At 37.9% G+C, this 22,450-nt stretch overlaps 1 protein-coding gene across 6 annotated transcripts in view; it reads right to left on the bottom strand.

Moving 5' to 3' along the window:
• Positions 1-591: 591 nt before the first annotated feature.
• The window catches only part of LOC145994238 (sodium channel and clathrin linker 1-like), a 64,758-nt gene continuing 42,899 nt past the window's right edge, over positions 592-22,450 (bottom strand). For 3 of the 6 annotated variants that reach the window (XM_083130340.1, XM_083130335.1, XM_083130337.1), the window contains 7 exons: positions 21,363-21,455; positions 18,939-19,028; positions 15,488-15,586; positions 15,077-15,145; positions 12,004-12,087; positions 6,365-6,438; positions 592-1,221 (listed from right to left, as the gene is read on the bottom strand). In XM_083130340.1, coding sequence (XP_082986466.1) covers positions 6,411-6,438; positions 12,004-12,087; positions 15,077-15,145; positions 15,488-15,586; positions 18,939-19,028; positions 21,363-21,455 — 463 coding nt within the window. In that variant the 3' untranslated portion in view covers positions 592-1,221; positions 6,365-6,410. Of the gene's footprint in view, positions 1,222-6,364; positions 6,439-12,003; positions 12,088-15,076; positions 15,146-15,487; positions 15,587-18,938; positions 19,029-21,362; positions 21,456-22,450 lie in introns of those variants that run through there. The other 3 variants (XM_083130339.1, XM_083130338.1, XR_014442323.1) reach the window with 3 other exon arrangements.

Here is a 22,450-nt window from a genome sequence, read left to right as displayed (position 1 = left end):
ATGAGAGAAATCTTCCAAAAATATGGCAGATTGATTAAACTTGGTATGTACAAGGGTTGATCAAATGAAAAGGTACGAAACGTCGTAACAACGGAATCGTATATATAATACCGATGCCGCGATGGGAGAACGTAGCGTGATATGTAGGGGTGGAATTGGAGTCACCACGCGGCATCGGAGCATGCAGGGGAATGCACATGCGCAGGAGAGAGCAGAGGCTCCGATACAGAGCACCGTCCAAGTGACGCGGCACTGCGTGTTCGGACAGGATGGCGTTAACATTGGCAAATTCGACTGTTGAGGAGCAGCGAGGCGTTATCCATTTTCTGACAGCAGAAGGTGTTAAACCGGCCGATATTCATCGCCGGATGGTGAACGTTTCCGGGGAAGACAAACGACCGGGGCTGCTCACGGAGGGTGTGGTTCTGCTCCATGATAACGCACGTCCACACGTCTCCAGGGTCACACACGCGGAACTGGCCAGGTTCAAGTGGGAGCAGCTAGTCCATCCGCCCTACAGTCCAGACTTATCCCCCTGTAACTTCCATGTGTTTGGTCCCCTGAAAAAGAATCTCAAAGGAAAGCGCTTCTCCTCGGACGATGAACTCAAGGACGCTGTGAAGGACTGGGTCGCGTCACGGCCAAAGGAATTCTGGGAAAAAGGAATCATTCGGCTCGTTCATCAATGGGATCAATGTGCTCAGGCCTATGGAGGATACTTTGAATAAAGTATTCATTTACACCGACAGTGTCGTTTTGTACCTTTTCATTTGATCAACCCTTGTACATTTTGTGTATGCACAAAGCACCCCAAAAATTGGTATGTGGGCTTTGCAACAAATGAAATAGGTGTGTGGAATGTTAAGTTTTACCAAATAATCAATGTACACTTCATAAATATAGCTAAAGTGAATAATATTCAACAATCAGTACAAAACAATTGTATAACAGTAACAAATACATGTATAACAAAATATTTTTTCAAAAGGCAACATAGTAACATGTACAATTTTAACTACATATTTACAAATACCCACAATTAGCATTAAACTCCCCCCTGTATTGTACAATTACTGTTAAACTTTCCCATGTTGCTACATCTTATGAAACACTTTATGGAAAGGCACTGAGGAGACTATAGTAAGTACAATAACATCATTAAAAATATACATATATACACGTTAGTAGAGTTCGGATGCTCCATTTTCTGCAATATCCAAACTGAAAATAAAAATGCACATTATATTAACGATAGCACTGAAACATTATCCTGGCATTTGATAACTAGGGAAAGGATTTTAAGGTGCAAAATCATGGTTAGGAAAGGGGGGGGTCTGAAAATGTTTTAAAAAAGGTGCTAATAAAATGTCTTTATTCAATACTCTCTTTTTCTGCACCTTCTGTATAATATGCGTGGACCGAATAGAGAACTGTGGCTCTGCCAAAGAGGTTTTGTTAAAGTTCGTGTTTTCTTTTGCAGGTTTTGCTACATTATCTTGGGAACTATTGGGACTGCAATGATTATGCTATACCATTTTATAGCCCTCGTTCTGCTCTACAAAATGAGACTACAGGATTTTATGTAGCTGATCAAGAGTGAAAATAATTTATTTTTCTGTCCATGTTTTTAACAAAACATAAAGAAAAGGAAGAGAAAAGGTGCTGAAGCATCAAAGAGGGGGTAAAAAGGGGATAAATGCACAAATCTCACAAAAAAAGTGGAAAAAAGGTGCAACAAAGTGTGTTCATTTTACTTGATTTCATGTCCTAAAATACATATCTCAAACGATCAGCATGAAAACAGCTATATTTATGGAATGGTGCTGCACCTTAAAATCCATTCTCTATTGACAACTGACACATACCAGTTGCATGTTACAGTAAAAAAAATTACGGGACATAAAATTCGCATTATGTATGTGGGTGTATATGTACATATGGGATTCCTCCTGTTAGGCTTGCCAACTTCAAAGAATAAATTCTGGGAGATTTCTTTTCCATTTAAATTAAAATGTTCTGGAAAACTAATGTCCTAAAATCAACTGTTGTCTGACAACTGCAACATACTATGAATTAAACCTGCATCATTAAGCAAAATTGGGTGTAAGGAAATAAAGAAGTCTCGAGACTTTGATGCAACAATGCCTTTCTTTTTGTTTTCTGCAGCTCGTGTAGACAATTTGGTGCAAAAATGTATTTAAACGTTGTCTCCTCCCACTTAATTCAACAATGACTCATTATTCACAATTACAAGTCTTCAAAATATTATTGTGAGGTTTAATTGTTTGGTTTCAAATAACTTTTTTTTTTCGCTTGGCAAATGCATACCAGATGAAACTGAAAAGATAATATTACAAAATATAATAATATAATTGAATCTCGTAATTCTGAGAGATAACAAAGTTTGTCCGAGAGACTGGGTTTGATTTTGGGAGACTCCCAGCCATTCCAGGAGGCTTGGAAAGCCTACTCTGATGCTGGTCATACTGGAATTTTTCAACTACTTGCCAGGAATGAAAATGCAAGCCCACTTGAACCAAATGTGAGACATCGACCCATTTACTAAGCAGATACAGTGAAACCCTAATTTATGTTACTGTATTTTACATTTTCCTGCATTATACGTGGGTCGTTCAATATATACGTTTCCGTATGCTGTAAAAAAATTTATTTTTAAGATACATTAGAAAACTATACATACATGTGTAGGAGGATCCTTCCTCACTTCTCCACATAATCCTCATAGAGATTCAGGCATTTGTCACACCGTTGCACCAATTTGTCCATCCCCTTTGCAAGAAAATCAGGGCTCTGGCTATTGAGCACTATTCTCACATTACGCTTCACTTCTTCATCTGTTTCGAAACGGTAACCTTGCAATTCAGACTTTAACACCGGAAAAAGATGGAAATCACTGGGTGCTAAATTGGGGCTGTATGGAGGGTGGGGGCGAGCATTATCGTCAAGAAGAAGGACACCAGCTGACAGACCTGGTCGCTTATGTCGAATTGCGTTTTTCAGTTTATCCAATGTTTGACAATAACAGTCAGCATTAATTGTTCTTCCTCACTCCAAAAGTTCCATAAGCAGACTTAGCATCCATGCTTCTGAACTCCTTACGACGCGAGCCCGCGTTTTCCGAACAAGCATTTACTTTTCGCCCTTGAGCGCATGCGCCTTCACGTCTGATAACGAATCAATTATTGTTCCTTGTAGACGAAGGATGACGCTTGTCAACCATGTGCTTCATCTTAACAGCATTGCTTTATACAATATTTTATAGCACAGGGAAACATATATATTGAACGTCCCTAGTACATTCAATCTTGATACTCCCAACATAGCCAAATGTTATCAAACTTACTTCAATTTTACACTTTCCTGCATTTTAATTTTTTTTTCATTTTGGTCCCCTGAAAAATGTAAAATCGAGGTTCCACTATACAGGGTACCCGAGACGTCCTCATCCACCCAGATTACATTACATAGCACATATTATATATAAAGGACTTATTTATTACAACAAATTTTTTCCATCATAACATACTTAACTTGACGTTACAGTACATTTTCCCCATGTGTCATTGTTCGTGCACCCACCCAAATGTCACTAGCCGATCCTCAGCACTCTAACTAGGTCTGCTCACATCAGACATGGTGCAACAAGTGACATGAATTTGAGCGAGCGTTCCACGTGGCCTTCAAAGCAGGGATACAAAACATGAAAACGAAATCATTTCCAAGCAACCGAATACCTGCCAATTTTCAACACAGTTGAAACAGGATGCATGCAAGTAGGGGTATGGGGACTTCTCAGACATACTGTATACTCGAACCTTGATGCTATATTTCTCAGATACTTTTAGACTATCCGTCCACACTGTGACCGTGAGGTCTAAGGTGTTGGGCTCCGGCTAAGGGACGTGAGCAGGTTTGAGTATCCTGAGGGAAGCATAACAACTTTTCTCCTGAGATTTCAGCCTGCGTATGGGACCAGTGACCACCCACCACCGTGAGGAAATTGGGTAGCTACGAATGAGAAGTATAACCCAGTCTTGAAAACCTACAACGATGACTAGGGGCTCGTAGTGCTGATCACATGTCAGTGAGTGAGTAGAATCAGGTGGGAGTGAGGACGGCAGTCAGTAGGTTATGGACTGTTGTGCCACAGTTATTATTCATTTAGACTGTACCTATATTTTTTAATGTGTTGTGCAGGTCCCTTTACAACTTGCATTTTTAACGATTCTTAAGGGATTCTTTACATTCCTTTTTTAATTTTAAGGTGAGGATTTTAGATAAGAGATTTTTCCCCGTATACATTAAGGGGTGCAAAAGAGCCACACAAGCAATTTTCTTTAATCAATCAACCAACTAACCAGTCAAAAACTTAAAATGTGAGAAAATTTAAAAGTTCTAGAAATTTTATAATGTTCTGGTCCATTGGGACGATGAAAATTGAATGTAAAGTGTGATTCAGGAAGAACACCTCATTTTAATTGATGACGAACAATTTATTACAACAGCTGATTGAAATTTACAAATATAACATTGTCAGGCAGTCTTGGGAATTTGACTGAGTATATTTGGACATGATCTTGCACACTCCACCTCTCTATGGCAACTGAAGTAGCCAATAGATAGGGTTGTCTTTATGAATCACCTTATACATTGCAGGAAAATGTAAAATCAGGTTTCCACTATACACACAGAGGATGACACAGTATTTGCCATGACTAGACCTCGGAGCTTTAAGTTCTAAAAAGCAGGCTCCTAGGTTCCTAAAATAGGCTATAAAAATCCTAAAATAGGCTCGAAAAATATTGAAGTAGGTTCGAAATAACTTAAAATAGTTCAAAATTCCTGAAACATGCTGATTAGGTATAATAACCGGCAATGAAAATGGGACACCTATATCCTGAAATACGCACTATCTTGTGTTGTGTGTGTTGCCTAACCCTACGGCGATGGCAGAACTTAACATTGAAATTTTGCTATTAAAATCCACTCTTCGCCGTATAGTTAGGCAACAATCTTTTTTAATGTTATCCACAGTCAAACTCCGCAATTTTGTCTTATATGCTGAAAATAATATTTCAACAAAAGCATAGTCAGTGGTGCAAACTTCAACGTTGGAATGTTAGTTTGCAAGGTGTGAATGCCACAAAGCACCGAGGTGACACGAAAGTGAGCAAGACCACACAGATCAGACCACATTGGATTATACAGGCAACAGTGGCACCAGACAATTTGCTTCGTTTAGAGCTTTGAAATATCACCATGGACTTGGAGGAAGGGAAATCGACAGAGAGTACGTTTCAAACACGTTCGTCATTGAACTTTTTCGTGACCAAACAAATCAAATGTCTCTGTGCGACGTAAAAATCTGGTAAAAACTTTAAAAATATATAAAAACTTTAAAAAAAAGGCTTGATTTAGGCGCATAAACCTAAACTAGGTTCTAAGAAGCAAAATAGGTATTTTTAGGCACTATAAAACTTCATCAGTTGTTGCATTTTTTAACGAAACACTGACGAAACTTATTATTTCTTGCATACCTGTAAAGGAAAAAATAGGTTAAAAACATAAAATCCGACGTCTAGTCATGACACATGCTTTCTTTTATGTTACTTTAGGCTAATCCCAACAATTAGAATGAATGCATACTGATTAAATGGATGAACTAGCAATCACAAAAATACATGAACCAACACAGAACACTAGGAATTATACTGACAACGGAGACTCCCTGGTCTGCAAGAATGCATTTTTCAGGGTGTAATAAGTGGAAGAGCGGTTGATAGTTGAGCCTTCTGAACAAGATTGCTTCCAATTGATAACAAGGGACAAAACATTTGTTACAGTTGAAGTTTTCTTTATGCACAGAAAGACAATCAGAACTGTATAGTTTCAAGAGGGATGTGAACAAACAAAATACGCCTAGGAATTTTGGATTACGAAGTGATAATAGCAATGCTATAAAGAAGATGAGAAAATTACAATGTGAAGATGATTTTACCTTCATTTTCAATGGACTGCTTGACCTGGTTTATTTTACTTTGCCTTTGTGACAATTTTGGCTAATCGTGAAGATAAGCGAGTAATAATATGATGAAATTGATGAAGGAACACTCGCAAAGAACACATACCCAGGTTTTGAACCTGGGACCTTTGGTGTCGTGGCATGCTGTGCTAACCACTCCACCACAGAGGTCAGACCCCTCATTTTTAAGTGTGTTACCCTTTTTTTTTTTTTATAAACAAGGGAGTAAATGACTAGAAATCATGCATGCATACTCATCAATGTTATACAAAGTCAAAAATAACTTGATCAAAAAGTGATCATAAGATTTAAATTACTTACCTAGCATTTTCTATGCACAGAACTTTTCTCTTGTTACAAAAGATGTTCATACCGGAAAGTAAGTAGCTTCATACCTACAAAAAATAATTGTAACATGTTAGATATTACTACCCTTCTTATTGAACCATCAAAAAATGAACCTGATGGAACTATAAGGGGTTTAAGGTTGAATTATTCCTTTAACCTTTCTATTAACATCTTCATATCTCAAGAGTCATAAGCTGTGTGTAACATAAGGCTACAAGATGCCCTAATTTAGTTGGGACAATCCTCCTTTTAATCTCTGTTCTCGAGTATGTTTGAGCTTGAGTTTTTGTATCAATTCCACTTCATGCACAGATAGGCTAATCGAGACTGGACCTTTGGTTTAGAGTGGGATCTGAACCACTAAGTACCTGCATGAGGTATCAAACCTGGGACCCTTCGATCATGAGGCGACAATGTTACCACCCTGCAATCAAGGAGACTCTTAAGGAGATTTCTGACCAAAGTGAGAAGTGACAAATGTTGCTTGGAAGCGAACCCTCAGTGACCATTGAAACTTTTCAAATCGAAGAGATACAACAAGTTGCATGTGTTGCTTGTATCTTGCATGTCGTTTTTGTATGCAGGGTGAATATTTTGCTTTAGACTGAAGGGGCTCAGGTTGCTTGTTGCTTCGGTTTGAAAGCTCACTTAATCTCTGTTCGAACGTGTTTCTGACTACAGTAGGGACATGAAAATCCTCCACTTTTATTTTCAGTTTGGATACTGTGAAGAATGAAGCATCCAAACTGTAACATGTATAATTGTTTTCTAAATTAATGTCATTGTATTTATTATGAGTCACCTTAGTGCCTTTCCATAAATTGATCCATGAGATGTAGCAACGTGACCTAGTTTTTCGGTAACACGATGTCTAAAATTTCGTAAAAACAAAATTCCCTGACTTTTCCAGACCAAGGAGTGTACGAAGATCACTATACAGGTCATAACCAGGTTTTAGAATATTGACTTCATCCAATTTCCTAGAGTATTAACTACAAAATTTCTACTCTTATCAGTGGTACTCAGTAAATCAAACTGAAGCATAGTTTGCCCTCAACAAATTTGCAACATAGGTTCTATAGTTATAAAGCCAACCTCCATAGATGAGTGGTTAGCACAGTGTGCTACGATGATAGAGGTACTGGGTTTGAATCCCGCCATGGCCATAGGTGTTCTTTGAGAATGTCCCTTCATCAATTTCATAATATCATCATTCATCCTCATTGTTGCAATTAGCCAAAAGTGGCAGAAAAGGAACGCTACATAACAAAAATAAAATATCATAGTTATAGAAAATTTCTCACTGTTACAGGAATAAAAAGTAAAATGGCCAAAACATTATTAATTAAGAACTAAGGCTTCACAGTAATCTAAATCCAGTATATTTTGCAGGGTTCAAACCTGGTGATAAGCCAAGGTTCGGCAGTAAGATAACACTTGCTGTAGTCAGAGACCTCTTGTTTAATGCTAGGTGGTAGAGCAGAACCTCGTTCTGTAGTAAATAAAAATAAATTTCTAATCTATTCTATTCCAATGTGGATACCAGAAAACACATATTTCATATGTAAGAAACACCACTCCTTTCAGCTGTTCCTCATTTGATACATAACAACTGCTGTAGTGAATTTATCAATTGTTGCTACAGACTTTTAAGCATCCATTATTATGAGGGTTCTCACACTACAGAAACAATGACTTTTCCATGATTTATCGAGAAAAGTGCAATTCCCTGACTATTTCAGGATTTCCAGACTGGTAGACATTTGGAGTAATTGTACAAAATGGGAGGAGTTTGTAGTTTGTTAAAATAATTTGAATTCCCTATTTCGTTTCTCTGATGGTGTAGTGGTAATGTTGTCACCTTGTAACCAAGAGGTCCCAGGTTTGATAGCAGGTGGAGGGACTTCTTTGATGCAGTACAATTTGGAGTAAATTCGGATTATTGCTATATTTCAATTATTGCAAAAAGTTGAAGAGTACTTCTAGAATTTTTCTGACTGTTCGACCAATACATAATGTATGAATATGCAATACTTATTGTTTCTACTAATCAAAAGAGCTAGAATCTTCTAGTTATGCAATGTAATACATTCTTAATAAGTACACATGTATTAAATTTTGAATGAACTAAAGTTAATGTTTCTTATTATTATTATACAAAGTAACCAAAAAAGTTCTTGCACTTTGTGATGTCCCATTAATCATGCGCTCACAGAGAGGAAACGAAATGACGCACATGCCAGCCAAGCGATCGGGAGTTAGTCTGATCATCAACTGTCAGTAATACAGGCACGTTGCGCACACAGAGCAGTCATAGCTCGTCCAGTGTCGAAGAGAAATGGAGGTATCGAAGCAGCTTGTTCGCGTGTGTTTGTTGTATGACTTTAAAGTGGGCCCGTCAGCTGCCGCATTTACCAGGCATTGGGGAGAATGCCGTGAATGAACACACTGTCAGGCATTGGTTCCAGAAATTCCGTTCTGGAGATGTGAGCCTTTCGGATGAACCTCGCAGTGGACGACCACATGTGTTGGATGACGATGCCCTGAAAGCAGCCATCGAGGAGGACAGTGGTCTAACGTGTGATGAACTTGCAGAAAGGTTCCATGTTTCTGCTGAAACAGTCAGACTGCACCTGCATGGGATAGGGAAGTCATACAAGTTAAGCAAGTGGGTACCCCACACATTGTCGGCAGCCAACAAGGAACAACGAGTGACAGCCTTTTTGCCCTTGCTCACTTGGCACCTGAACACACCCATATTTGATCGCTTGCTCACTGGTGACGAAAAGTGGGTCCTCTATGACACTCCCAAGCGTACCAGACATTGGTTGTCGCCACGTGACCCTGTTCCTCACACCCCAAGACCACCTCTGCACCCACGAAAGGTTATGCTCTCTGTATGGTGGAATTGTCGGCAAGTGGTGCATTACGAGCTCCTTCCACCTGGTCAGACCATCACTGCTGACCTCTACTCTCAGCAGTTGCAAAGGGTGCACCATGCATTGCGGCAGAAGGAACCGGCATTGGTGAATCGCAAGGGTGTGCTGTTCCTGCATGACAATGCCACGCCACATGTGGCAAAGAGAACCCGGGAGACCCTTCAGCAACTTGGCTGGGAGACAGTGCCATCCACCATATTCACCGGACCTTGCACCAACAGATTACCACCTGTTTCATTCCCTCGACAACTACCTTGTTTTATGTCCATTATAGGCCCTTTTTGTTTGCGTGCCTTTCTGCCTGTCTATTTTGGCTGCTTTTAGTGTCTAAAACTCCAGGCTCTAAAGATAAGATGTTATCACAGGAACCTATTATCAGTGTCCCATCATCATATCGTCACTCATCCTCATAATGAAGAGTAGCCAATTGGCAGAAAAGCGACATAAAATAACTTAATTCAATCGATCAATTATAATGACTGCATAGTTGTAATTTCAAACTAAAAATTTCAGTCACATTTTGAAATTTATGACTGCTAATTATGAAATAATAATGCTGCATATATGCCTAATTACAAAGAAACAGCTGAAACAATTGAAAAAACATTCTCCCTCAATTTTTCAAAAATAGTTCTTCAGGGATGGAGTAGTATGTTAACAATGTAAAGTCATAAATGTGCTTCCTCTTTAACCTATTAATCCTTGTTTAAAAGTCTAGGGCTACTACAACAGAAATACAGTGGAACCTCGATTTTACGTTTTCCCGCATTTTAAGCTTTTTGTCTTGGTCCCCTGAAAAACGTAACATCGAGGTTCCACTGTAGACACTTTCAATGTTTTATAAATCAAAAACTATTCGTAATATCGACATGAATTTTTTGCTGGTAGGTTGAGGAACTGTGGAAGTTTCGATAGAACACATTGTTGGTGTTTGTTGTTGCGCTGAGTGTTGTTCTGGTGCAACGATTGCTAAGATGGCTGAAAATGCTTTTTAAATTTCATATTGTGTTCTTGAACTAGCCAAAACAAGCTCCGTTACTGTCGTACAACATTTTCGAACATGATTCAGAAAACCAGCACCTACTAGACAGTCGATCTATGATTGATACAGAAAATTTGAAAGAACAGTGTGTTTATGTAAAGGCAAAAGTTCGGAAAGACCCACCGCGTCAGAAGAATAAGTGGATCGTGTCCATGCTGTTTTCCAGCAAAGTCCACAGCAAGGGCGAGTTTGGAACTACAAATACCACCACAAATTATTATCTAGGTATGTGTGCTCAACATTCAGATAACGTTTTATTTTATTTATTTTATTCCACAACCTTCCAACATTGTAGACGCAGGTATCTTACACCAGGTTTGAGATAAATTTGATTATCATCTTGATGTGTGCATTGTGACACAAGGAGCACATATTGAACATCTGTGAGTTCCCGAAACAAAACTTAAAGAATTACTTTATAACACACTGAAAATGTTTCCTGATAACATAAATAGTTTTTTTATTTATAAAGCACTGAAAGTGTCTATTTCTTTTGTAGTAGCCCTGTGTTATCTTCTAATATGGGTAACTCTTAACTTGTTCTTCCACTCTTGAGGAACCCAGTAGTTTTTTGAAAATCCAAGCAAATATCTTTCAGGCATGCATCTAGTTTATTCATAAAAAAAATAAATAAAGATACTTATAGCACAGACGTGTAAGTCCGAATGAAGTTAAATATCTGGATACACTTCATCAGTACAAGCATACACACACTCTGGAAGAAATCAAATTCATTTTATGTCCACTTTATTTACGGTCATTAGCAGTGCTCGAAAATACTTCTTCAGAGCTTGGCGCCAGCTCTGAAAATCAGGAGCCAGGAAACCACCTACTAGCAATTGTACATACTATAAGAAGGTGAGCCGGCCCTAGTGGCGAAGTGGTTAGCACATTGCGCTAACCTGGCATGATGCCAGGGGTCCCAGGTTTAAATCCCGCCCTGAGCATGGATGTTTGTGTGTTCATTCATCATATCATCACTCATCCCCATCTTCGCAAATAAGTCAAAAGTGGCAAAAAAAGCAAAGTAAAATAAAGCAAATCAATCAATCTATAAGAAGCTGAGCATCACTGTATTCAAAACATCGCTAAATCATGTGAGAAAGCGGGAAATGGGGGGGGGGGGGGGGACAAAGAACCTGGCGAACTGGCGACTATAATTTTTCCTGGTCATTACACTAATTGGGAATAGAACTTACTTTAAAGTTAATTCCAAACCAAGAATCATACCACAACCCCCTTATTGCAAGCTGACAACTTTAGTCAGAATGTTCTTCATGTTGGGCAGGTAAAAAAAAAAAAAAAGATTACAGTCTTCAAAGCTAGTTTTAACTTAGCAAACTAAAATGCAAGCTCTAAATAAGAGCATGCATGTTACTGTACTGCTAACTACATTTGACATGTGTTTCCAAGCAGTCTACTCAACATAAAAGAACTACAGAACATTGACATTACCACTGAATCAGTTATATAATAAATACCAGTAAGCAAACCGGAATCTACTACTTTGATTCACTGTCTATACATATGAAGAAAAATAAAAATGCTAACTAATGCAGTATACTTTAAAATCATGTTGCCAATCTTTACAAATGCACATTGCGTGACGAACAAAGAAAAATGCTTTTTACCATCTGAATAAGGACCTCAATGAATCATATGAACTTCTAACTGGATAAATCTCATAACTGGGAACACACTCCAAAGTTTTCATTCTAGAAAGTGAAACACTGATATGTTTTAGATTATCTTGAAACTGACCAGTTGATATGATAGGATGATAAAGCCACTGTACAACAATTCAGAATCAATGTACTTCAGTGCACTCCCAGTTCTGAATATACAAAATAAGGCAAGAAATCGTTTTGACGTTTAACTGAACTGGCCAACCAAGAATATTTATGTATTACGTTAAGTTCACATTGTACAGGGTGAGCCAAAAGTCATGATCAGATATTGATGTAATCTTATTATTGTGAAAGAACATGTGGTCATCAATGCAGAAACTTTTTCATGTCAATTTTTCTTGTGAATAATACATTCTTACACTATAAATAGTATTCAATCATGACTTTTGACCCATAATGTACATGTCTTTCATGTACCATCAAATTACATATTTATACAGTACGTTTATTTTAAAATTGGCCTGAGGTACATATTTGTTTGCCCATTTTCCACCTTCATTGTTTTGTCAGTCTTGTATGTACGTATACTTGTAGCAGGGAGTGAGGGAATCCAAAGAATCCTGGGGGAGGGGGAGGCAGCCAGAGTATGGTGCTGATCACATCACGTCAAAAAATGGCCAAGATTGAGATTGTGGAGGGCCCTACCCCCCACATCCTCTAAATGTGCCTTCATGGCAAGGTGCTAAATGCATGGTGAATTTTTAACTTTTTCATTTTAACATTACATGAAAAAATCACTTTTGAATGTAAGATATCACACCTCATATATAGCAGAAAAATCATGTTTTAAATGTCTCTGACTTACCCACAAGCTATTGCATCATATAACCATGAAAATTCAATTACTCATGACGCACTTTAAAGTCTATGTATCAATACAATCATAAATCTCCAGAACAATAACTGATTCAGGCCTCCCCGATGGCGCAGTGGTAGCGCCATTGCCTTGTAATCAAGGGGTCCTGAGTTCGAACCCGGTGGAGGCACATAGTGGTTCGGATCCCACTTTAAACTGTAGGCCCAGTCCCGATTAGACTTACTGTGCATAAAGTGGACTTAAAACACCAAATCAATCAATCAATCAATCAATAATTGAATCATACAGGATGCAGCAGAAATATTGAAACAATTTTAAAATCAGGCCACCAGAATCTCTCAACAGATGGAGCACAAATTTATGTGTCCTTGTGTACAGCAGTGCATAGCCTTCAGTAGCCATGGAGTGTTGGTCGAGTGAGCATCGTGCATTAGCAGTTGAATGTTACTTTAAGAATAACGATTCTGCCACTATAACGCAACGTAAGTTCAGGTGCCAGTTCAACGTTGGGAGAAATGGGGAAGTGATGACACGACAGACAATTCTGAATTGGATAAGAAACTTCAGAATGACTATATCAGCCAAAATCAAGGAGAGTCCAGGACGTCCACGAACTGTTGAACTCCGGAAGCTGTGGGGAGTGTCAGGAAAACTTTGCTGCACAGAGATTTGTTTGAGGGAGAATGGTGTCCAACTGACTGACATTATTTTCAAGGCATAGTAATCATATGAAATGCTTTTGTATGTACCTTCCAGTTATGTAAGTGTTTTCATTATTATTCTGAAGTATAATATAGATTTTGCAAATTGAAATTGTCTCAATATTCCTGCCGCACCCTGTAGTATGTTCCAAAAGTCAACTTTAACCTTTAGGGGTAGGAAGCTTCTCCAGATGGGAACTTTTCAAACTTGTGATGTGCAAAAAAAATTGTAGCAAGAGAACCAATTATTACAGAGAAGTGAAATCTTCCTGCCCGAATACAGGATTCTTAGCAGAGGTGATAGATTTTACCTCGCAATAAAGAAGGAAGAAGAAAATAAGAATTGCATTCAGCAACCCTCTTTTGCCAACACAAGATACCAAAGTGAACGAAAAAAATGTAGTATGTGGCAGCAGTACATTCCTACAACCAAGCCAAGTCACACTGTAAATAGGTAGATACTTCTTGGAAAAAAATTATAACAATGTATAAGAAAAGCAGTGTTGCCATCTATCTCATATACATATATTACTTTCTTAGTATATTCTTACCTTTTTAATGTGTTGTGCTTGTCATGTGCAGGTCCCTTTACAACTTTTAACTTTTACCAAGAGGCTTTTTACATACCTTTTTAAACTCTTAGGTAAGAATTTTAGATAAAGGGCTATTTCCCCGCATACACTGAAGCGTGCAATATGGCTTTATTTGCCGAAGCACTCAAGAATTCTAATTCATTCATTCATTCCTTTCTAATAGCAGATTTATGTGGTTATCAGAGTATTAAGTTTATTTCTGTGTAAAGAAATTAATTTTCACTTCTCAAATTTTTATAGCACAATTAATTTTTTTTCTGTGATTTTGATAACTCATAGGATAATCGAGACTTCACAAAGTGTTGTGTTGGCAAGCGAACTCTAAACTTTATAATTCTTGAAGCTTTCCTGGCGGCGAATAATGAAGAGGGATGGATTGAAGATGAGAGTGACGTTAGCTCTCGAAAGCTCAGAAGCCTATTCGGAAATCTAAACTTCACGTTTAAGACTTCATTTCACATTTTGCAGTTTCTTTCACATGACAAAGGTTGTTAGGAAAACATACTTCACATGTGAAAAATAAACATTACAGCATGGTATTCCACATTTCATGTTTCTAAACAAAATATGCATGCTTCTAGACATGGCACATGAAACAAATTTTAGAAGCAAAATCAATCCAAACAAAACCAGTATAAGTCTTATGAGGGAAGGGTGTTGCGATATGACACTAACATCACCATTTCAATCCATGGCCAAGATCAAGATTGTGCAAAGCTAAACCCAAGCATCTTTCTTACATGGTTTCATAAGCAGCATTAAGCAAAGAAGCTGAGAAAGCATTTCATGTGACCCAATGCTAATTCCTTTAGTCTTTCAAAGGATAGAAAATAATTCCTGCCAAGACATGTCATACAGATTATAAACAATTTAAAAATAAGGAAAATAAAATCACGTGCACCTACCTTCCGCAAGCATCATCAAGAAGCTCTGTCCTCAAAACTTGTTCGCTGCTTACAGAAGAAGGAAATGGCCTGGAAAAATAAAATAAATATTAGGGCCAAAGCAGATTTGATATTTCATTTTACATCGCATAATGGCCATCTTGCACACTACGAAAATTAAGAGCCTGGAGCTTAAAGAAAGAACCACAAGTCCCATCTCCCAAATTAGCCACTGGGAGCATTGAATTGAAACATGCATTCAAGCAGATGGTGCACTTGTAACTGTGACCATGTGTATGTTTGTACCCACGTATTTGTTTTCCTATATGACTTTACTTTAGTCTCACCCTGTATATGTACTGACACTTTGCATTCCAAAGTGCTTAATTAAATTAAATTGATAAAAAAATAACATCATGAATTATTACTTACTCTTCACATACGCAATCTTCTTGGAGATCATAGCAATCATGGATATTATAAACTCTACTAGTACATTTCTGTCTGGTTTCTTCCAGGTACTCTTCCAACCTAGAAAAATATAAAAAAATATACAAAAATTAAATTACTGTACCTTTCAGTGGGTACACAAACACACAAATCACAATTTACCACATTTTTGCCCCTCAAAATGGCACTTTTTAAAAACTACATCCATGAAGAAATGAAAATAACACAAAATGAAACAAAATAACTGAAACAGCACAACATACAATGTACGAGGGCATGCTGAAAAGTAATGCCTCCTATTTTCTTGTTATGGTTTAAACGCATTTTGGATTTCGAACAACTGTGCATTGTGTTCATCAGACTTTCCCCCTTCTCCATAGCAGGTTTTAAACTTCTATCACCAAGGGGTGCTGAACTACAACAAGGAAAATGGCAGCATACTATAACGGTGCTCCTGAATCAGAGTGCAGTGATCGAGTTTCTAACCGTAGAAAAAGTGCCCCAAATTGACATTCATCGGAGAATGAAGGCTCTTAATGGGGATGAATGTGCAAACGTCAGTACTGTACGATGTTGGGCTGTTCGGGCTCGTAATGAAAACACCAGCAGAGGAAACTCTAAACGTATGTAGCAAAGAACGAAGTTGAAGGCCACGTACTGCAACTGAAGGTCATCGGAATCATGTCGATGAACTAATTAGAGAGAACTGCTGTATTACTCAGGCAGAGCTTGCATTCAAGTGTGGCATATCACTGGAGCAAGTGCAGGCAGATCTGGGATACCAGACACTTTGTGCATGGTTGGTGCCTCGGAAGCTCACACTTTAACATGAAACAGAAGAAACTGGACATTAGCCAACTGATTAAGCGCTACAAACTTGAAGGTGATAGGTTCCATAAGCGCTATGAACTTGAAGGTGATAGGTTCCATAAGCGCTACGAACTTAAAGGTGATAGGTTCCATAAGTACTATGAACTTGAAGGTGATAGGTTCCATAAGCGCTACGAATTTGAAGGTGATAGGTTCCATAAGCGCTACGAACTTGAAGGTGATAAGTTCCAAAGCTCAAGGAACACTTGAGAGTTCACTTTGATTCTGATGATGCGGTTCAAACAGAAGAGAGGTTGTTACTCCATCGTTAAAATCAAGAATTCTACAGTGACAGCATTAAGAAACTGGTCTCTCGTTGGCAAATGTGTGTTGATCGCTAGAGCGATTATGTGGAAAACTAGTTGTGTAGGCATGGATAATAAAGCTCTAGAAAGATACATGCATTTCCTTTAGTCAAATAAATTCAACCATTTTTCAATAAAAAAAAATAGGCATTCATTACTTTTCAGCATGCCCTCATAATCAAGTACACATAAGTGACACAATATGTATAACAGAAAGAGATATTTTACACCATAGAATGACACAATTAAAATCATAATATATGATCCCCTAGCACAATTATACCATGCAGAGCTCTTTGATAGCTTAGTGGTTAATGTTGCTGCCTTGAAATCGAGATGTTGGGGTTTGATACTTGGTTGAGCCACATTACACGGTGATTCAGATCACATACTACTTTAGTTTTAGTCCCAATTAGCCAATCTAAGTGAACTTGAACATAAAAACAAACTTAATACCACGCAAAGTTCCATTGAAAATAGACTGATACTTCTTGGGTAAAAAAAAAAAAAGGAAAAAGAAATATTAATAAGGAAAGCAGTGCTGGCACCTTACGGGGGGAAAATCCAGTATTTCACTTCTAGTGTTGGCCCTATGGATGCTGGATAGACCAAACAGGGAAGCACAACAAAATACCACTTCTCTAATGTCGGTCTCCCCCCCACCCAAAGAAAAATGGAAAATATGCAAAGTTTTGGGAAATTGCAATTTTCGGGAAATTTTGAAACCTGGACATTTCCCGCTGGACCCTTAATTGTTGCATGTTGTGAGCATGTTCTTTTGTTTTCATTATTACATGTAAAATTAAAACATAGCAGCTAAAAAGCAGTAGTTGAAGAGTAAATACTCTATTTAAAAAATCTAGTATGTTGAGAATTTGTCAATAATAGTAAAAACTGTAAATATTGTTTTGAGATAAGAGTATGTCATACTTTCATATGTACACAAATGAACGAAAAAGACAAAACTGAATAGGCATACAGTTTAAAGTGTGATCTGTATTGCTGAAATGTGTTCCCGCAGAGAATCGACCCTGAAAGCTGTTGATTAAAAGGCAAAGAAAGGAGAAGATTGTGGTAGCATGCATATGATGAACTTGATTGAAACTCAAAGTGTACCTAGGTTGCTAAGAGAATGCCGACTGTGTTGTTTATTTAACGTCGCTTCTCCGCCAATTTTGACTAATTGTAGAGATGAGGGTGGGTGATCAAACTGATGAAGTGACACTCACAAAGAACATCCATGGTCTTGGTGGGATTTGAACATGGATCAACACACACATATTGCAATAGAAATTACTGCATGCAATAATCTGTACTTGTCAAAATACAATGTAGCAAGTTTAGTTTTGATCCCCCCCCCCCCCCCCCTTTATGTACATGGTGTTCGGGCTAAAGGTATACAAAAATTACTGCTTATAATGCAAAAAGTACCCCTTATATTGTCTTGGAGTGAAGCTCAGTCGATAGACCATCAAACCCAGATTTCAGTAGTCCACTTGTACGTCAGTCATGCTGTTGAGTCACGCTTGGGCAGAAACTGCCTAGCCTTCTAGATCCCCAGATTTGACACCATTAGACTTTTTGCATGGAGCTTTATTAAAGATGTTGAGTACAAGAGGAAAGTTCACGATCTGGGTGATTTGAGACAGCGTATCATTGTGCTAATAACGCCTCAAATACTGGTCAACACTTGGCATGAACTTGAGTATCATTTGGATATCTGTCGAGCTAGAAGTGGTGTTCACATTGAGGTTTACCAGCGTACATAAAAACTTTCCGAATTACTTTGTACAAAACTGGGACAAGAAAGTCAATAAACTTTGCAGATGCAAAAGTATATGTGTGTATTTTTGTACACCTCTAGCCCGGACACCCTGTATTATGATATTAAATTTCACATTGAAAGCACAGCAGAGGTAACATGTATGACATTTTTTCATGAATGCACACACATATTGCCAAGTGAGAACCACACGGACTTAACTACAATTTATCAAATTTACAGGAGAGAGCAAAAGTATGTCTGACTTAAAAATATTATTTAGTAAATTGTATATACATGACTCCACCTTCCTACTAAGGATTAGAAGTGGAGATACGTTGATCTGACTTCAGAAGAGATATAGCCTATTAAACAGAAGAGAAAAGTGCACCTTTGGAGTTTACGTTCCTCTGGTTCTAGTATGATGATGTAGTCTATTCGGTTCTTCATTTAAAATAATAAATCTTTCATGAATAAAAGCGTTATGTGTACCTACCGTTTACACAAGTCCGTTATAGAAGACAATCTGCAGCAATCGTTTATGTTGGCATTTGTTTCTGACTGGCTATCTTGGACATCTTCACCTCTAAAAGAAGAAAACAAAGAAGATACAGAAGGAAAACTAATGTAATTAATATTACATTTATAATGACATTATTTAAGTTTGTATAGAAGTCTGAACTGACCCCAATTTGAACTTCTAATTGTGTTCCTATATGACACTGTTACGAGTCTGTACGCTAATCTTTATAACAAAGATGAAATGAAATGGTGATCACAAGAAATTGATGAAAGGGTACTCACAAAGACATACACGTAAGAACAGGAGTTGACCACTTTAACATGATTGGCCACCAAGGTGGCTAACTGATACCAATCTATCAGATTGGCCAAAAGTTATCAGGTTATCCTACATTTTGGCAATTGTAATTTCTTTATGCAGAAAAAAATACATTAAGAATACTTGCAAATGACTACAAACGAGAGATGGGGCCAATTTACCAGTACACTGTTGCTATCAGTCGAAATAGGCACATTGGTGTACTAGTTTATCAGCAAAATTACTGACAATTTTACCAATATATAAATAACGTATAATTTATCTTAAAATTCTGTCATTTTGTTGTTATTTAATAAAATTTTCCTTTAAAATATTAAAAATTCACATCAAAATATAAGATTAACATAATGACCTGTACTGCAACAGCCCATGAGGTCCAGGGTCTACCTACTGACTCACTCCCACTTGCTGAGGTGGGAGGTGATCCAACCATGAATAGGGCGACATGTGGTCAGCAAGACGAATTCCCAGTTGTTGTAGTAGGTTTCCGTGACCATTCGTAGCTCCCCAATTTCTTCACAATTGTGGGTGAACAATGATCCCACACACAGGCCAAAATCTCCGGAGAATGCCCATCCCCATGAGACAAGCGTGATGCCATAGACCTCATGGCCATGGTGAAGGACAGAATATAAAAATACCTGTTGTCATGCCATCACAAAATACTGATTTTTTTATACCTAATATTGGTATAAATTCAATGGAAACTTCAAATTTTGGACAACTTCGAGGATAATTAGACTGCGAAAGTGTCACACTGCAGTTTTGTTGACCATGGAAACAATCAAAATACAGGAAAATTGTCGGCTGGTATTGAAAAATAAAATCCAACTGATACTATCCAATACTGATATTGCTGGTATTGGCTGAAACCGATTCATTGGCATCTGTATCGGCTCAGCTCTAATATAAATGTATACATACATAACAGGCTTGTGAGATAACTGTACGAGTTGACTCTAGGGGTCCCGGTCGAATCCTGGCCTAGGCATGGGTAGTCAAGTGGGTGTCCTTTCATCAATTTCATCATAACATCCTCATCTTCACGATTAGTCAAAAGTGGCAGAAAAGTGAAGAAAAATAAATCAAATCATACTCACAGTGGCCGATACTTCTTTGAGATTTGGTGTATCACAGGCAGTGTTGCCACATGAAGGGAAATTCAAACCAAATTTTAAACGAAATGGAATGAAAGATAACAAAATTCCATGGAAATTTTAAGACACCAAACTCAAAAATAGTACAGATTATGTACTATTTATTACTATTATTTTTAAAGGTTTTTAGTGAAGGGAATAACTTAGTGCAAAAAGGGAAATTAAGCCCTCAGATTGTGCCAACACTGATCACGGGGTCTGTAAAAATGCCACACAATACTTTCGGGAGGCTAATTATCCTGAAAACTATGCAAAATCTGGTTTCTTTTTACTCTGCACCAAAAGGTAAAGGTAAAGTGCTCCCCTGTGCTAGGTCGTGAAGGCATATAGGGGGTGTGGGATTAGGGCACCACACTTTCTTGATCACGGCTGAAGGTGGGGGTGATGTGATCAGCACCATGCCCCCTAGCTGTCTTTACCCCCTAGTTTCCTCCCGGTACTCACTTTATACGACGCTGGGTGGGTGCAAGAGCCACTCGAACAGGTGGAAAAAATCCCGGTTCTCCCACACTGGGGACCGAACCCAGGTCTCTCGTATGTTAGTCAGATGCCCTAACAACTGAGATAGCACAGCTTATTTTTACTCTGCGCCATATTTAATTAATATTCTGCTGTAATTCTTGGATTTTTTAAAGAAAAACTCTTGGCAAATTGGTGCAATAATTAGTGTGGAATACTTACAAAGATTAATAAACATTTTTAACAACTATTAATTGTTAACAAGCATCCGTAGTAATTGGTAATAGTATCATCATTGGTAAGGGTATCAGTTCAGTCCTAATAATAAACCAAGGTCAATACTTGAAAGTCCAAACAATTCAACATGAATCACCCACCACTTATCAGCTAGAAAGGAGATGACTATATCTAACGATTATTTGTTACAATGATTGCAAACTATTTGAGTTGTCACCTCTCTTACCTTCGGTTTGCATCTGCAGGAAGTGATGATGCATAATTGCATGGAAAATCGTGAAGTTCCCCATGTTGAGAAAACTCTCTGATTTCTTTCAACCTGAAATTAAAGTGCTGGATCAAATAACATTGAACAGAAAAATAAAATACACAGAAATGTATTACTGCAAAATTCTTAATGTAATTGACAAAAACATAAAATAAAGTAAAACTGAGATAAATCAATGTGAAGTTTTTAATGATACTTGAATAACAGTGATGTAAAATTCAAATCAGCAACTACATATTTGACATTAATTAACACAACAAAGAAAATGTTTCAAGAAGTAAGTGAACTGACCTCTTTAATGTACGATCTTGTTAGTCTAGTGTTGGATAAATAAGCAACCCCCAATTTACATTCTTGACTTTTACCAATATCAATGCTTGAATATTGTAACAGTTACGAAACGTTCAGAAAATTATAAATTCTGCCTTAATACCTTGGCTTTGCTGTAAAATATTCACAGCTGTATGAATAAGATAATCAGAACAATAAATAAATAAATAGCTGCTATGCACACATGTCACTTTACACACACAAAATTTCAGTTTGATGCACCTACGTGATTCTGTGAAAACTATAAGCCAGTACTGAAATTCATACACAGTGGCGGCGATTGGGTTCCAAAACTAGGTAGGGCAAGGTGTCAAACCTGGGGGGGGGGGGGGGCAAAAGTGGCAAAAAAGTGTGAGGGAGGCCACCCATTGCCGCCACTGTTCATACATCATGTCATTATTGATTCTAAATATTATGCACCCCTCCTACCCACTGGCATAAGTTGGGGCCTGATTTTGAGGGGGCAGAATCGATCTTGCGGCTTAACTTCAGAGGAACAAACTAATAGTTTGCCATCACATAAAAATAGCACCCAGAATTATTTGCTAAATAAAGTTACAATTTCTAAATCACTAATATTACGCTTTATTACCTTGCTCCTCAGGTCCTATGAGATGGCCCTAATTTGTAAATTGTTAAAAACCTGATTTTTTTTTTGGGGGGGGGGCAAGTGACCATCCATGCACCCACCAAGTTATGCCTATGCCCCCAAATGA

This window comes from Lepisma saccharinum, chromosome 10 (assembly GCF_977018435.1).
Source record: "Lepisma saccharinum chromosome 10, izLepSacc3.1, whole genome shotgun sequence".
NCBI classification, from domain to species: domain Eukaryota; kingdom Metazoa; phylum Arthropoda; class Insecta; order Zygentoma; family Lepismatidae; genus Lepisma; species Lepisma saccharinum.
Note: the sequence above shows the minus strand (reverse complement) of the source record. Positions and strands in the feature narration are given on the sequence as shown.